The sequence below is a fragment of the Spinacia oleracea genome, chromosome 4, assembly GCF_020520425.1.
Source record: "Spinacia oleracea cultivar Varoflay chromosome 4, BTI_SOV_V1, whole genome shotgun sequence".
Lineage (NCBI taxonomy): Eukaryota > Viridiplantae > Streptophyta > Magnoliopsida > Caryophyllales > Amaranthaceae > Spinacia > Spinacia oleracea.
The window spans coordinates 82670705-82687405 of record NC_079490.1 but is presented as its reverse complement, the minus strand read 5'-3'; the positions used below and the strand labels follow the sequence as shown (position 1 = coordinate 82687405).

The 16701-nt window shown below is 39.1% G+C and overlaps 1 protein-coding gene across 1 annotated transcript; it reads right to left on the bottom strand.

Moving 5' to 3' along the window:
• Positions 1–13361: 13361 nt before the first annotated feature.
• LOC130471664 (uncharacterized) lies at positions 13362–15557 on the bottom strand. Its single transcript, XM_056841914.1, has 3 exons — positions 15402–15557; positions 15141–15245; positions 13362–14117 (listed from the first exon to the last, which is right to left on the bottom strand). The coding sequence occupies exons 1-3, from the start codon at positions 15555–15557 to the stop codon at positions 13362–13364; spliced, it is 1017 nt and encodes a 338-aa protein (XP_056697892.1).
• Positions 15558–16701: the final 1144 nt, after the last annotated feature.

Below are 16701 nucleotides of genomic sequence, written 5' to 3'. Positions count from 1 at the left end.
ATAAATAGCAGGTTTCTATAAATAGCAGGTTTCGGGTGAAACGAGAAGGGTGATTGAGATTCGTTATTTTATAGGAGATGCGTTGTCAAGTGGAGATTTATGTTTTCATCATCGAATCTTCCCTTTCGGGAATGGGGACAAAAGTAGGTGTCTACAGTTAGCCCCCACTTTGACTGAGTCTTGTAGTAAGACGATGGTCAAAGTATTAGACGGAGTGCGTCACACAAGCCATGGTGACCTGTTTTTTGCGAGGGTCTCACGAGCCCCCGAGTGATAACATTTGACTTAAGGGTCATCACTTTGAAGTGTCGACATATCCCTCACGTGTCATTGGGATTTGTCAACTGATAGTATAGAAACTTCCTCACTTTGTCATTGGAAGGATCTAAAGGTGCGTAGAGACTCCCTCACTTTGTCATTGGGAGTAGCTACAGATGTTTTCGAAATCAAAGCTGTAAAGTGTAATTGGGTCTGGCCAAGCCCAATCACGAGGTAAAAATGTTTTTAAAGATTCTCATTTTTAGGGTTAGCTAAACGAGAAAACCCCCTTGTTTTTATGGGACGTAAAACGAAGGAAAATCTAGCACATCGTTCTTCTTTTTTTTTGAAAAAACGGAAAACCAATACTTTAATTTTTGGAAAAAAGGAAAAACTACTCACATCGCTCTTTTTTGGAAAAAACGGAAAACCAATAACTACTCACATCGCTCTTTTTTGGAAAAATGGAAAACCAAAAGCTACTCACATCATTTTTGGGAAAAACGGAAAACCAAAGGCTACTCACATCGTTTTTGGGAAAAACGGAAAACCAAAGGTTACTCACATCGTTTTTGGGAAAAACGGAAAATCAAAGGCTACTCACATCGTTTTTGGGGAAAACGGAAAACCAAAAAAAGTTATTGCTGCAGTGACTAAGGACCTGCACGGTTAGTGACGCAGACCCCGCCGGCTAAAGATGGCGAGCCTGTCCGCTAAGGGTGGACACCCCGTCCGATAGAAGTGGAAGAATCTGTTTTTGAAATTTGAAAATAAGGACCTACGCGGTTTGTGACGTAGACCCCGCCGGCTGAAGATGGCGAACCTGTCCGCTAAGGGTGGACACCCCGTCCGATAGAAGTGGACGAATCTATTTTGAAATTTGTTTTGTGTTTATTTTTTGAAAATAAGGACCTACGCGGTTTGTGACGTAGACCCCGCCGGCTAAAGATGGCGAGCCTATTTTGAATTTGAAGATTCTATTTTTTCGAAAACTGAGGACCTGCGCGGCTAGTGACGCAGACCCCGCCCGCTGAAGGTGGGCGAGCCCTGTCCGCTGAGGGTGGACGTCCCTGAATTCGTTTTTTTTTTCTTGATTTGGAACTCGGGTGGTTCGTGGCGCGATCTTGCCTGATTGAGGTGGGCAAGTCCCTATTGCATTTGCTCTTGTGATTTCTTTTGAGAATTTCTTTTTGTTCATTCTTGTAGGAGCGAATTCTTTCGAGGGATGCTCGGATTTAGTTGGAACCTAAATGTGGGTCGACAACGTACTTAGATAGACCATTGTCTTGTGGCTATCATCTTTTCATGGTTTTGAGCTAGTCTTTTCGGCTCAATTTTGCCACTACTTGGGTCCTTGATTAGGGGACTATGTATAAGTATCAACGGCGACCTTTGCCTTGAGGTCGTAAACCGGTTTTATTTTTTGAGACATCCAAACACGGGACTTCGTACAGCGTAGTCTGGGAATATTGTTTTGAGTTTGCATAATATATATTTTCTTTCGAGCCCCCTACGCATTCGTGCTTGACGGTCATTTCTTGTCAAAGGGGTTCCTTGGGGATACGCAACTTGTGATGTCCTTGATCATGTTTGGGATTGTACTCGTAAGTGCGAGCGATCTTTATAGTGGCGTGCTACTCTTGACAAAGTCGTGAGGTGCGACTTTCAGTAAGGAAATCGGCAGTTTTCGAGTCGAATGGATGCGGCAGGGCCCAATAGAAGTTAGGGCCTTTTTTGAGCCTGGGTTCATTTTCGGCGCCCAGGCCTGGGCGTTGAAATTATTCACGCCCAGGTGGGGCGTTGAAAGTGTTGTTTGGGCTGGTCTTTTGATGACACAGTTGGCCTCTTGTTCATTCGTTTATTTCACTTGGAAGTTCTATGTATTCTCTTTTCTTTTGTTTTTTCTTTGTTTTTAGAACGTGATGATTTTCTTGAGAAGCCGTAGCCGATTGGTGGACTACGGTGCTTGTCGCTTTGGGGCGATTATTTTAAGGAACTATTGCTCTTAAGGCGTACAGTTATTGCGATACTTGGGCGAGTCTATATGGCCCGAGGAACATACCTTGAGGCGTAAGACTTTGACCGCTCTTGTTGTTGTATATTTTTCCTTTTGAACGCGTTCGTGAATGTTCGATACTTAGAATGATGATATGTATGTGCGAACGAGCGTTCATAGAATGGCCGTTGTGTGCGGTCCATTAATCAGTTTGCTTGAATCTTTTTTTTTTGAGCAATGACTGATTTTGAATAGTTTGCTTAGAAGCTTGATAGGGTTCAGGCCCATTCATGAAGTGGGCTCAAACATCGTACCCTTTCGATTGTTCAAACATTTGCTTCGAGATTTTTTTTATTGTTATGGTTGTTTAGTAGCTTGGAGCCCCCAAGTATGCATGTTGGGATGCTTCCTTTTGGCGTACGTTTTTTGTAGGTTCTTTCGAGAAAGATGCCCTGGGTTCCGCTCGTGTAGGTGCGAGCTATCCCTTTCGTGGTAGGTAATATTTTGCTACTTTCAATCCTTAATGTAGAAGTCGTGTGGTTTGCATTTTGAATTTGGGGCGATAAGTAGTCTTTGCCTCTTTTACACCTGTTCTTGGTCGTGCCCGCATTAGCGCAATATGCCTTATTCTCTTTTTTTTTAGACTTGTACCATGGGCCGGGTGAACTTATGGTGCGACGTAGGCTTGTATGGCCTAACGGCGTGTCTTAGAACATTCCTCCAGGTGTTGGGATATCGTTATTATTTTTTGTATTGGAGTACTTCACCACGCCTCGTTTAGGTGTTCGAGCAAGTGTAGCACCTTCCGCGTGGGTATGCACGGCTTATTACTTCGTTCGATGCGAGGATTCATAGGTGTTTCTTTCTTATTTTTATATCTAGGCAAAAATTGGCTAGCAGATAGAATCAGCGCCCAGGCTGGGGGGGTAAAGATATTGGCGCCCAGCTCTGAGCGTTGAAAATTATCTCTGGGTATATTTTGACAGTTCTTATCCTTGATTTTTCTTTCGCTTTTGCTTTGGAACGACGTAGACTGTGTAACGGGCGCTTTATAGGGCGAGCGTTAGGTGCAGTAGTTTGATCGGAGTTTTGGTGACTCGCGATTTTCAGTGACCCTTGTTAGTGGGGTGACTTTATATACTCTAAGTAGTGCTTAGAATTTGGGAGGGGTTGTAGCCATTCTAAGGTTCGTTTTACACGATTAAAGCTTATGATTGTGCCCCTATAACATATGTATAGCATTAGCGTCGAGAATTTGCGATGAAATCGTCATTTCGAGCATTTTTAGAGTGTTTTTCTCAAGCCCCCAATTGTAGCTACGGGATTGGCTTGGTGCTATAAGGCTTGGCATACGTTTTAATACATTCATGGTGACATGGATCATGAATAGTTTGAACCAGACTCGTTTAGTGCGAGGTACGTTCGAGTAGTGATTTGCTACTTGTCGTATTGTGCGATATTGCCATGGTCAAGGTAGTCACATGTTGAAGTGTGCCTTGACTAAAAGTTAGGTGCCTTTCTTTACCCATAATCATATTTAGAAATCTTTTTGACTCACTTGCAACATCGAGATAAACGCATACTTATCTTAAACCAACGACACTTTATTATGTTCGAATAAGTCTTTGAAATTTATTTGAAATCCGAGTCCTACTGTGTACAATCCGAGGTGTCCTAAGTAAGTTGACTTATAGAAGGGTTCGTACATGATTACATAAGTGAATAAAAATACTGTTACGATTTTTGGAATGTTGTCTAAGGATTTGCTGGAAGCCAGGGTGCAGGCGTCAAGATGTACTTGTGCCCGTTTGGCATATACTTTAGGCTTTTAGGGCCATCTTTTCCAGAATTGCGGGAATATAAATCGTTTTCAAATTGACTTAGATTTACTTGGTGTATGTCTGCACAAAAGGTCAAGGTATACTTAGTTCTTTCCCTAGCTCTTTCATTTCAATTTTTTAGCCCCCAGTTGCTATTATGTCTTCCCATTAATGATGCTTTTAGATTTCGATTTTAGATGCCCGTGTCATATGTCTGAGTAGGGTAAGCCTTGGTTAGGTGCCAAGTCCTATTGACAATGTCTGATTTTTTTTTCAAAGGAGATTAGCAAGCATTCGAATTACCATGAACGGGTGTCCTGAGTTCGAAGGAACGATGGGGCGATGCCGTAGAACAATCTTTTTCGTTGCAAGCTTACTGCCTTTACTACTTGTTGGCAATCATGACTGTGTCTAGTGGTGAAAGGAGGTCTTTAAGCGAATGACTATGTCTAGTGGTGAAAGAAGGTCTTTAAGTGAGTTAGTCCGCTTTAGGGAGGGTCAAGTCGAGTACTTTAGAGGTCATGGACGCTTGCGCTAGCCCCCATTCAATTGAGGCAAAGCGATCTTTTGAGTCTTGGCTAAGTGCCTAGGAGTGTGAGTGCCCCTTCTGGCAAGGGTACGTGCCCTTATTATTTTTCGATGTGTGCTCGTTTTGGCATCTTGATGACTTGGATTCTAAATTTTTTTTTCTTTCGACATGGGTTGCAAGTAATTAAATTTCAATAAGGGACTCTATTTCTTATTCTTGTTATTCTATAGGCTTTAACGTTTTTGCAAATTGGTTGGACCGAATCATGGATTGCCTACGTATCCGCCTTAAATAGATTTAATTTGGAATCAGGTCTTGCATAGTTCTTAGCCAGAAAATGGTTTCTTAGAATGCCGAATTCGATAAGTATGTTCTGAGATGGAAACATATTATTTGAAACGGTAGAATAAGTGAAGTTTATTATTATTTTAATCTGCTGCCTTGCCGTAAGCCAAAAATTTGTTTTATATTTTTTCCGAGTACATGTATTTTTTGGTGGTACGTATATCTGAATACGTGCTGTACCCCTCCAAGTGTTCGTTATTTTTCCGTGTATGTGCGGATAAAATGACGAGCACTTCTGCACAAATTTTAGCAAGCATAGAGAATCAGCACCCAGGCTGGGGCGTTAAAGATTTCGGCGCCCAGCTGTGGGCGCTGAAAATGACTTCTGGGCGGATCTTTTTTGGTGCGCTAAATGCTCCTTTTTCTTTTAGACTAACTTTAGAGGCGCTTTGCAAAGTTCCTTTTTTTATTATTTATTACTTTTTTGTACTTTTCATTTGTCTTCTTTTTTTATTCGTGACTTAAGACGGTTTGAAAGACGGTTTGAAAGCGATAGGATAATTTGTGTATGTATTGGTCAAGCATGAGGATTATATTTGTTAGGACTCATAATTTGCAGTCTCGAGCTAGTGTCATGAGTTTACATCAACCAAGGCCAATGAGTAGCATGGGGACGGCTCACGGGTATATCAACAGGATGTATCCACACAAGTTATATGGTCATTATGCTAACGGTGGTGTAAGAACAGGTTTGGGCTTTGGAAATAATGGGCATGACTCACGTGTCAATGGCCGTGCGTGGTTTGTAGTTGATAACAAGTTCAAAAACAAGAGTTGAGGTAATGGTTTCTTGGGTTATGGCAATGAGAACATGGATGGGTTAAATGAGCTGAACAGGGACCCCAGAGCGAAGGCGTCTAAGAGAATAAGGATTGGAAAGGGTAGACATCGTAGAATTTTATGATTTGGATTGGTTGACTCAATTCTTTTCCTTCGTTTACTTGGGTAAATTTCGCACTTTGGGAGGTACGGGCTAAGTATTTCATGGCTCGCTCTCTTCGCTCTCCCTTTTCTCTTTCTATTTTCTCTTTTTGCTTGGGATTTCTCCCCAACATAAATTTTTTTATTTGGGCTAAGAGGTAGATGGTTGTGGTTTTTGAGTCACGAGGCGAGACTGAGTGAGCCTCGTTTGGTAGGCCTATAGTGGACCTTTAATTTTAGTAGGCCTAGGGTGGACCGTTAGCTTTAGTAGGCCTAGGGTGGACCTTTAAGTTGTCTTACTTTGCAAGCGTATTTAGTCGTTTCTTAAAAATGTGCAAATAGCGTAGATTCAAAATGTTGTTTTTACCTTATTGAAATTTAACGAAAGAATTACATCGAAAATAATTTTTTACAGTTTTCGGGATTTAATTGGAAGTTGTGGTTTAGGCTCGAACTTTCATTAATCTTTCTGATTATAACCCGTGTATGAATACAAGGAGGTGGCCTAGACTCAAAATAATGACGTGGCGTAAGCCTATAATACTTGACCAAGCGACTCTCAGACTTAGGCTAATTGGACCATAACTTTCGTTGGTTGACACTTTAGATTTTAACCCTTGGGTGTTCATTTGTCACGCGCCATTTTGCTTAATGTTGGCAAGGTAGTTAGTTGGGGAGATCAAATTTTTATTTTTGCAAGACTAGAATCATTAGTGCGGCTTCCCTCTTAGTGTGTATTGCTTTACCCCAATGGTAGCCTTATGGTATGCCGATTTGGGTATTTTCATGGTTGGTCACGTTGCATTCATGGAAAATCTTTTAGTCCGTACTTAGGAGTATTTAAAGGAGCGAGTGGCTCGAGAGGACCATGATAGTCGTGACCCAATGTGATCATAAGCCTTGGGGCCATTAATTTTTTTCTTTGCCAATGGTATTAACACCTTAGGTTCACTTTGGGGGTTGTGCGACTATGGGGGAATGATTTCCAGAATGTGACCGTTTCCATTTTGCAAATACTATAATATATTCTTTTTATTGGTGAGAGAGAGTATTGAGGCCGTGGATTCTTAGCAAGGGATGACAATTACATATGGGTGCTCATTGATTTAAATGTTAGGAAGGGAGACTCAATATGGTTTAACCTTTTGACTTGCAGAACGACACCAAGCATTAGGACCGATTCTATAGATAAGACAACTAAGACTTAGAATTAGATTGTACTTTTGGCATAGCCTAGTCTAGACTCGGATTTTTTTTTTTTATTCGAACATTATTTTTCCTTGAAGACTCCATTTGAACATTATTTTTTGAATACTTTGCCCATGTGACATTCAAGGTCGTTTAATTAGCATGCTTGGTTTTGGTACCGAGCATTGTCGTCGTAGGAGGCCTAACAACGACACAAAGAGTTATTTTTTTTTTTAGTCGCTTTTAGAATCGAGTGCCTTTTCATACGCCCTTGCAGCAATTTTTACGAAAAGTTTTTTTTGCTACGTATTTTCTTCATGCGTGGGCACCGAGGTTGATGTGCCTGACCAAAAGGCCAGGCAGCAACTTCAGCGCCCAGCGTAGGGCGTGAGAAATATCGGCGCCCAGCTAGGGGCGTTGAAAATGCGTCCCTGGCTGGTTCTCGTTTTCTGTTTGCGTCTACTTTTGTTTATGCGACTTTGATTTTGCGTGCTTGCCTAATAACGTCCTTTACGCGTTGTTCAGCGTTTGTGGGATTCGTTACAGGCCATCCCGAGCGTCGCTTATTTTTGTGGCGATCGTTCGGGTTTGCGGAACACGTGTTTCGGTATAACTCTTTGGCAAATTGGTTTATGAATGTTTGGGCAATTTTTAAGGTCGTTGGTTTTTCAAGGATAGTTTGTCACACACAATCATATATTTCGCTACACATAACTAACATTCCATCATGAGGCAATAATAATATGTCATGTAGTTTATGATAGGCTTCTATGCGTAGTTATTTGCGCCTGGTTTGGTACCGCTTCTATCGTAGATCCAACACATGCCCCGGTCGAGGTAGTGTCTTTAACAGACGAATTTCGCCCAAGAGGCCAACCCACAAGTGCAAGCCAAGGGGGCATGCAGGCGAGAGGGACCTAGTGGGCGAGCAATTGGGTTTGGGACGGGTGTACTACTAGCGAAAGTACCGAGTGGACAACATTCGAAGCGTATGCACCCCCCGGTTGGCGATGGGTATCCTTAGTCCCAACTCCCAAGATGAAACACCAAGGGAGCCAAGATTCGTTATGCGGTTCTGTCCGTTCACATTAATATGCTGATTTTCAGGTCGTCCCAACTTGATTGGGAAATAAACGCGGGGTAGGATCGTTTCACCCTTCGGCTATTTTGATTACCTACAAACACGAGTATTTCCTTCACTATCCCCAGTGGAGTCGCCACTGTGAGGGGGGGGGGGAAAGCACGAGGCTAATGCGTGACCTCGTCCCTCGTGGGTGTGACGATTCTTTTTGTTCAATCAAGTGTAATTGAATTTCCTGTGAGTTTACACCCAATTGACTAGTAATATAGGAGTCGCCATTCAGTTTTTAACGACAATGAGAAAAACTGACAAAACCCGGTTATCGTGACATAAAGGGAGTGCAATTATGTTTGACCACGACGGCCGTAGGTTCCCTTGTGATCCCTGGTGTGGGGATCTCTCAACATACACCCGCAAGGTAGAGATTGAGGGTTCGGGGGACTGTAACTACCGAGAGGAGTACTCGCTCGTCGATAACTCCAGAGGCAGGATATCCTTACTAGCTCAGCATAAATAATTGAAGGGACATGCGTTAACTATTAAACTAATCTGAGTTGATTTTAACAATATGCAACATATAATACTAGATCGATCGCGATTATCTGATTTAAATAGCATTAAGGGACCTAGCATGATAATCCAATTTCCCAAAATATTATATTTGGTAGGCGTGGTAGAACAATCACATTTAGTTAGTTTAACAGTTCATAAAAAGGGCGAGGAAACCAATTAAATCATAGAAAAGGGACACATTACGACGCACCCTTGAGAGGTGCGTCACGGTTCTTAGAAAACTAACCACTTTGACTTTGCTATTTCTCCTTTTTATTTAACGAATCTCAAATTATGGGACAGGATACGTTCTGTTCGATTTATGGATCGATTGGGACAGAACGTGTGAACAATTTCGCAGCGTGAGGCTTAGGCTAGGGGTTGGAGTCAATACTCAGAATATGAATTGTGTGTTGTGTGTTCTTTTCACGTCGAACTTAAGGGTCTATTTATAGGAAAGAGTGGCGTAAAAAGATAGATTTTCAGGAATTTGAATACGAAACGGATTAGGAAAAGAATCCGTCCCAGGTATTTTCGGCGCCCAGCTCTGGGCGTCAAAGATTTCGGCGCCCAGGGCTGGGCGTTGAAAATAGGGTCTGGCAGAATTCTTTGTCAGATTGGACTCTAGAGTACGGAGTTCATTAAGAGACTTAATCCGAGTTATTTGGTGCGTATCAATTTACAACGGAATGCGTCTGGGCCCTTTACGAACTCTAGGTTCGTTATGAGTTTAATTAATACGTTAACTCTTTTATCGAACTGCGATAGGAATAGAATTCCTTTTACAATCTCTATTACTTTTAGGATTTATGTTGGAGTGCAAAACCTAATTCTGACAGGTTTCTATCTTTTATTCTTACTACTTTTAGCAACTACCCTTTACGGCAGTTACTATTTTTAGCAGGTGTCCATAAATAGCAGGTTTCTATAAATATCAGGTTTCGGGTGAAACGAGAAGGGTGATTGAGATTCGGTATTTTATAGGAGATGCGTTGTCAAGTGGAGATTTATGTTTTCATCATCGAACCTTCCCTTTCGGGAATGGGGACAAAAGTAGGTGTCTACAGCGTTCGGATCTCATGTGCTAAAATTCAAGTTCAATACCGCACTTTCAATTATGCAAGTTCAATTCCGCACTTTCAATTATGCAATTTCAATTCCGCACTTTCAATTATGCAATTTCAATTCCGCACTTTCAATTACGCAATTTCAATTTCGCAACTTTACTTGCCTAGTCCTTCTAGGCAATGTGGTTTCACCTCCTAGTCCATTTCTAGGTGGTCTTGTACTTTACTAATTTTGCACCTATTTTCCATTGTGATGTTGCTTTACTTGTTTATTGCTTTCATCACCTAACATGCTAAATACAACAAAATACAAGATTACACCACGCTTAACAAAGATAATATCTTGGACAAACCGATCTTAGGTTCCCTTAAATTAACTTTAAAGCAAAGTGGTCACATTACAAAGTAGAAATTGTATTTGTTCTAAATTCAAACCCACATAGTCTAAACTAGGGTATTTTCGAAAATGTTGTGCCACGCATTTGAATCATTTTTAAAGCTCGCGGAATAAGCATCTCGTTCCCTTGCCCGGATCTCACCCATCCGTTTCTAAGATTCAATGCCTTATCCTAATAGAGTCACTTTTTGGTCTTTCCAAACGAGACCCTAAATAATGTTTGGTGGCGACTCCTTCAAAATACAAAGATACAAAGATTCAAAAACCGCCCCCGTAGGAAGGGAAAAAGCAATGAAAATACCCCCTACACCCGCGCTGCACCTATTGCTGTTGTCTGTCCCTTGTGCCGCACACACACAATGTGCTCATGTGTGTTGTGTGTTGGTGTTCCGTATACTCTGTATACTTTTTATCCTAATTCAATTTCGTATTTAAATTATTACATTATTATTAATGATTTTGATTATTTAAACTGATGGGAACGGTTATGAACACTGTATATTGATGTTTTTCATATTTAAAAATCATGAGATTGATTTTAATTCGGAAAGTAATAATTTTCAAATTTAATAAAATATTAAAGTGTCAATTTTTATTATCAACACATGGTTTTTATGATGGTTTATTCCTAGAGTTTTAATCCCAACTTAATAGGCAATTGGTTTACATAATTTAATGACGATTTAAATTATGGGAATCCAACTTAATTTTCAGATTTAATATAAGGCCGTAAACTGTTGATTTTAATGATTTCAAAGGCCAAAAGTCAATGTTTTTGTACTAGGACTTTAATTGACCAATTGAGACTAGTAATTTATTAAGGAAAGATTAATTTCTAATCAAAAAAAAGGTTTTAGAATCTATAATAGTTGCTGGAAATTTAGTAAACATGGATAATAATTAAGTTTCTTTATTTTAACTATAGGAGGTGATTTCTAACTTTGGGTCGTGATTCACAAAATGGCTCCCGTACTTAGGTATTCAAGGTACGTACATGACTAGGGTGTCCACCTATTCCATGAGGATTATGTGATGTTTATTAATTGTGAATCATGTGAACTTAAAGTGTTGAGAATTCATGTTTGATGTGTGAACAAGCATGTTGTGAATTATTTTTATTGAATCTATAAATTCTATGTGGACAATCATGTTGTGATCTTTTATAATCGTTGAATTATGTTAAGCATGTTGTTCAAGTTTATATGCATGCATGAGTGTTTCACATGCAAGTTTTTATGGTTATGTTATCGTACGGGATGTCTAGCATACTTGGAACCTGGTGAATATGCCGCAGTGCATTATTTATTCTACCGCCGAGTAGAATATGTTTGGGAAGTTTATGTGAATTGAACTAATGACTATTCGTGCTATGGGAATACCCCGCTTATTAACCGGCAATGTCGGGTTATCTCAACGGTGTTTGGGAAGGAAGAATGGGAGTAATATCACTTGAGTACTATGTTTGATCACAAGTCCTAAAGGATTAAAATAAAGTGTTATTGCTTAATTGCTTGTATGTTATGCTTGTGTTGAGTCTTGAGTCGGTTTGAACATAAAACATTAACTAACGTAAAGTGTAACCCGAATGAGCTTCAAAACTCTTGGAACGTATATACCTTGAGTATGAACAATGGGGGGAATCTTGCCGGTAAACTTGTACTCCTTGAATGATACAAGACGTTGTTTCTTTTTTTTTGTTTTACAGGAATTCCGTCGGTATGGCTCGACTGTCGATAGAAAGTCCGACTTTTATTTATTTGGTGCTTAGAGGGCTCCCAACACCTTTATCTTTTCCTTTGTGGATATTTTCTTGTACCCGTTCGAAGCTAATTCTTATTAATTTGTGAGTCAAAAGTCGTGTCAAGTGTCGAGTCTTGTCTCCATGATTACTTGTTTATTAAATGGCTTTTGCATGTGGATTGTTATTAATTCGAGTAAAGCATGTTAGGATAGAATGTTACTCTAGCTTGTTCGTACTCAGCTTTTGGCTGACTTCGTGCTTCATGTCTTTCGGTCATGGCCTTTGCCTTAATGACCCTATGATGATCCACCATTGCATTTGCATTGTTGTGGAGTAGATTTCAAATAAACAGGTTGTGAGAGATAACTTGCGGAAGAAGTTATCATGGGATTGTGATGAGAGTTTATATTTTCCTACTTCCATATTTTATAAACTCTATTTTATTTTATAGTCATGACTAAACAACCTATTTAATCATTAATTAATGGATTTTAACGGTTTTTGTTTTGGGTCGTAACGGTTCCGACTTTGTAGTCACACCATTAACTATTTATTATGATTTGAAAGTTAGTTATTTCCGCTGCGTAATTCTGGTAAATAGCCTTAGCCGTTATCACGGTGGTAGTAATATCTTAATAATTCTTTTATATTAGTCGGAAAAAGGAATTATAAATATAAGGAATTATCATGGTGTTACAAAGACCTTTCAATTCACTCATCTCTGTTGGAGCCATTCGGTATGGGGCTTTTGAATTAGGTGCAGTTCCAGGTATTAACTCTACGGTCAAGTCAATGGGTCGGTTGGGCGGCATTCCCTGGATCTCTTCCGAAAACACGTCCAGGAATTCATTTACTACTGCGATATCCTCAGGTTAATCCTTCATTACATGCTCTAGGTTTCTCACCTTGCATAAGAAAACAAGGTTCCCTTTATTGACTAGCTTCACGAGTTCCATTGCCGTGATGATTCCTACACTTCTAGGCTTCCCAAAACGACGATAGGATACTACCTTTCCTAAGCTAGACTTCAAGTGAATCTTTTGTTTCTCACAATCAATCTTGGCTTTGAACATTGCCAACCAATCTATTCCCAAAATTACGTCTAGATCTCCCAATTCAAACTCAATTAAGGTGGATAAGAATACGTTTTTCGCTATGGTCAAAGGCACGTCTCTATGGATCTTGGTACACTTCACTATCTCACCGGTTGGTATCACTATGGGCACTTCAATTCTTTCAGGTTCTTTCAAGCCTAACTTCTCTAAGATACCCATTGATATAAATGAATAAGTTGCACCAAAATCAAATAGTACTTTAACCAAAATGGAGTTAATAGAAAAAGTATCGGCTATGACGTCAGACGAGGTTTCAGCTTCCTGCCTAGTGATCACATTCAGCTTCCCTTGGGCAACTCCCTTGTTATAGCCATCTCCATTGGCATTCCCATTGGTGTTTCGGTTCCAATTCTATTGGTAGTTTCCCCTAGACTTCCCATTACTTTGGCCATTATTGTTGTTGTTACCGCTTTGGTAACCTCTTTGGTTCCCACCATTATTTCCATTGTTCCCTCCATTCCGGTTTTGGTTATTCCGGTTGTTGTTCTGGCGGTTGACCTGGTTGGTTTTCCCATTCTTAGCCCAACACTCAAATTCTCTATGGCCTAGCTTCTCACATAACCTACAAATGATTAGGTTTCCATCACAGTCCTTTCCGGGGTGATTATTATGGCAACATATGCACTCATAAACTCTTGTTCCATTCCCTGCTGACTGGTTCCTATTCCCATTGTTGTTGTGGAAGTTGTTCTTGTTTCCACCATTGTTCCCCTTGAACTGGAAGTGATTGTTCCCCTTATTCTTCTTAAAATTCCCTTGATTCTGTTGGCCACCACCCTGATTCTGGTTACCAACATCCTTCCTCTTTTCACCAACTCTGTTCCTCCTTTGATGTAGTCCATACAGATGGGCAGCTTTTCCGTACAGGGTGTCGAGAGAGATAAAGGTTTCTCCAACAAGCATCATTTGCAAATCCAAAGTTATTCCGCTCTCGAACCTTTGAGCTCTAAGCTCCCCCGTTTCCACCACTTCAGGTGCAAATCTAGACAGATCTATGAACTTGGAATAGTATTCAGTTACAAACATCCCTTCCATCCTTAGCTCGATGAACTCTTGGGCTTTCTGTTTTTTCAGGTATGGCGGATAGAACTTATTTCTTAAGGAAACCTTAAACAATTCCCATCCAAAATTAGGTGTAGCTCTCAAGGTTTCTTCACATCTCTGCCACCATAAATCTACTTCTCCCCTAAGGTAATATACAACACTATGAACCCTAAAGGTTTTCCGGAAAATTCACAGCCACTATAAGCTTATCGGACTCTCTTAACCAGTTCTCAAGTACACTTGGGTCAATTTCCCCTTGGTACATAGGAGGCTTACTCTGGGCCACCTTCTTAAACATTTCCCAAGCTAGATCGAGTCCTGGGTTATTTCTATTATGTGCTAAGTTCTGCACTACTTCAGCTAATTTCCTAACCACATCAGCAATCCCTTGGGTAGTCATGTCCCTTCTCCTGAATAAAACAAAAGACTAACTTTAAGGATTGGGTCAGACACGGCCTTACTAAAGGATTGAACTTAACCAAACAAGTCAAAACATTAGCACAAATAGTCACCAAATTTCGGACTCTAATGGGAAAAGTGGCGCCTACTTTTGGGCCAATTCCCGCTTTCGTTCGCATCACAAAATTTAAGTGGTAGAGAATTTAACCACCTTACAAGTAAAATTTCATTGAAGAAATAACATGAAATCCCTTTACGATAACCACTCAACTTAACTTAAAACTTAGAATTAAGGGTAACGAAAAGAATCTAAAGCTTTTATTACTTCAATGATAGAATACTACATCCTTTGGATAGTACTTTATTCGCTAAACCATAAAAATGAATTACTAGAACCATAAATAGTAGCTTGCTACTTTATTATTCAACTAAAATAAGTACTAGCTATTACAATTGAAAATTTGTAGTTATTCTACTAGCCAGCCTCCCCTACAAATTTGAGGAGAACGGTCTTGATCTTCAAAATCATATATTTCTTCTTTAGGATCAGAATCATATTCCATGTATCCATTATTTTGTTGTAGCACACATTAACTTCCTCATTGGCTTCAGGCTCATCCTCAATATCACTAGCAATCGCAATAGTGGTTCAGGAATGATAGGGTTAGGATTCTCAATCTCAACAACATCGTCATCACTATCCTCATTCATAGGGGTCTCCACATCACTATCAAAATCCATGTGGTTGACACTTTCCACCATATTACCATCCTCAAAACATTGCTCTGCAAGCTATAGAATAGTGGTCATGACCTCCATGTCATACCTCCATCTACCATCAGGAGTACCATACTTAAAGTAATTAGGAATGCCACTGTCGGAATGCATATCATGGAATCGATTCTTAAGCTCTATGTATGGGTTCTTATGAGGCAAACAATGAATAACCATCTCAGACATAACATCTTTATTCCTTAGTTGAGGCAAATCATGGACTGTAGCAAAATAATTGCAAGCGAACTCAATCTTCTTCACATAAATGTGTGGGGTCTCACAATCTAACTTCTCTAGGTGTCCTAGGTTAGCGAACTTTGAAATCGACATCTTAAGTCCTGAAAACAAACAACTAAAAGTCTTACTAATGCGTTTCAAAACAAAATAAGTTCGTGGAGCCATACAATTTCAATGCACAAATATATGTGTAATCATGAATCATTATGCAATTAATCACATAAAGCAACATAGAACATGATTAAACTTAAATACACAAGCACACAATCAATACTTAACACATAGCACTTAATTAAATGCATACTTAAATTAAATGCCCTTCTTAATCTACTCTTTCCTCACTTAGAAATAAATAATAATTTTCGAAAATAATTTAATAAATAACTTCAAATTAAAACGAAATTATTAAAATTAAAATAAAAAATTGAAATAATTAATCTAATGATTTAATTAATTTATTCGACTTTTATCGAAAATAAATAAATAAATAAATAAATAATTACATAACTAATTCGGAATTTTTTTTTTGAAATTTCGGAAATTCCGAGAAAAGAAATTAAAAAAATTAGGAAATTTATTTGAATTTAATAAATTCAGACCAAAAATAAAATTAAATTCCATAAAATTTCAAATAACTTAAATTAATTGGTATTTGACTTTTCAAAATATCGAGTACTCAAATATAACGTTTTGACTTTAGGAAAATAAATTTTCAAAAATCCTAAAGTTCCGCAAATCCTACTCAAATAGTATGAATTACTATCAAGTAAGTTTTTAAATCATAGTTTAAGGATTTACCACTTTGCACTATTAATTAATGCAAAGCAGCTCTACAAATACCACTTTGTAACACCCTGATAATTCCTTATATTTATAATTCCATTTTCCGACTAATATAAAAGAATTACCAAGATATTACCGCCACCGTGATAACGGCTAAGGCTATTTACCAGAATTACGCAGCGGAAATTAACTAACTTTCAAACCATAATAAATAGTTAATGGTATGACTACAAAGTCGGAACTGTTACGGCCCAAAATAAAAACCGTTAAAATCCATTAACTAATAGTTAAATAATTAGTTTAGTCATGACTATAAAATAAAATAGAGTTTATAAAATACGGAAGTAGAAAACATAAACTCTCAACATAATCCCATGATAACTTCTTCCGCAAGTTATCTCTAACAATCTGTTTATTCAAAATCTACTCCCCAACAACGCAAATACAATGGTGG

What these genes read in the sequence shown, in the direction of transcription:
- LOC130471664 (XM_056841914.1), bottom strand. Translation starts at nt 15,557, where the DNA reads ATGTCGATTTCAAAGTTCGCTAACCTAGGACACCTAGAGAAGTTAGAT. An exon ending in AAGATGTTATGTCTGAGATG is followed by an intron (nt 15,246 to 15,401) that starts GTTATTCATTGT and finishes ACTATTCTATAG; the next exon opens with CTTGCAGAGCAATGTTTTGA. An exon ending in ATGAGGATAGTGATGACGAT is followed by an intron (nt 14,118 to 15,140) that starts GTTGTTGAGATT and finishes GAATTGTTTAAG; the next exon opens with GTTTCCTTAAGAAATAAGTT.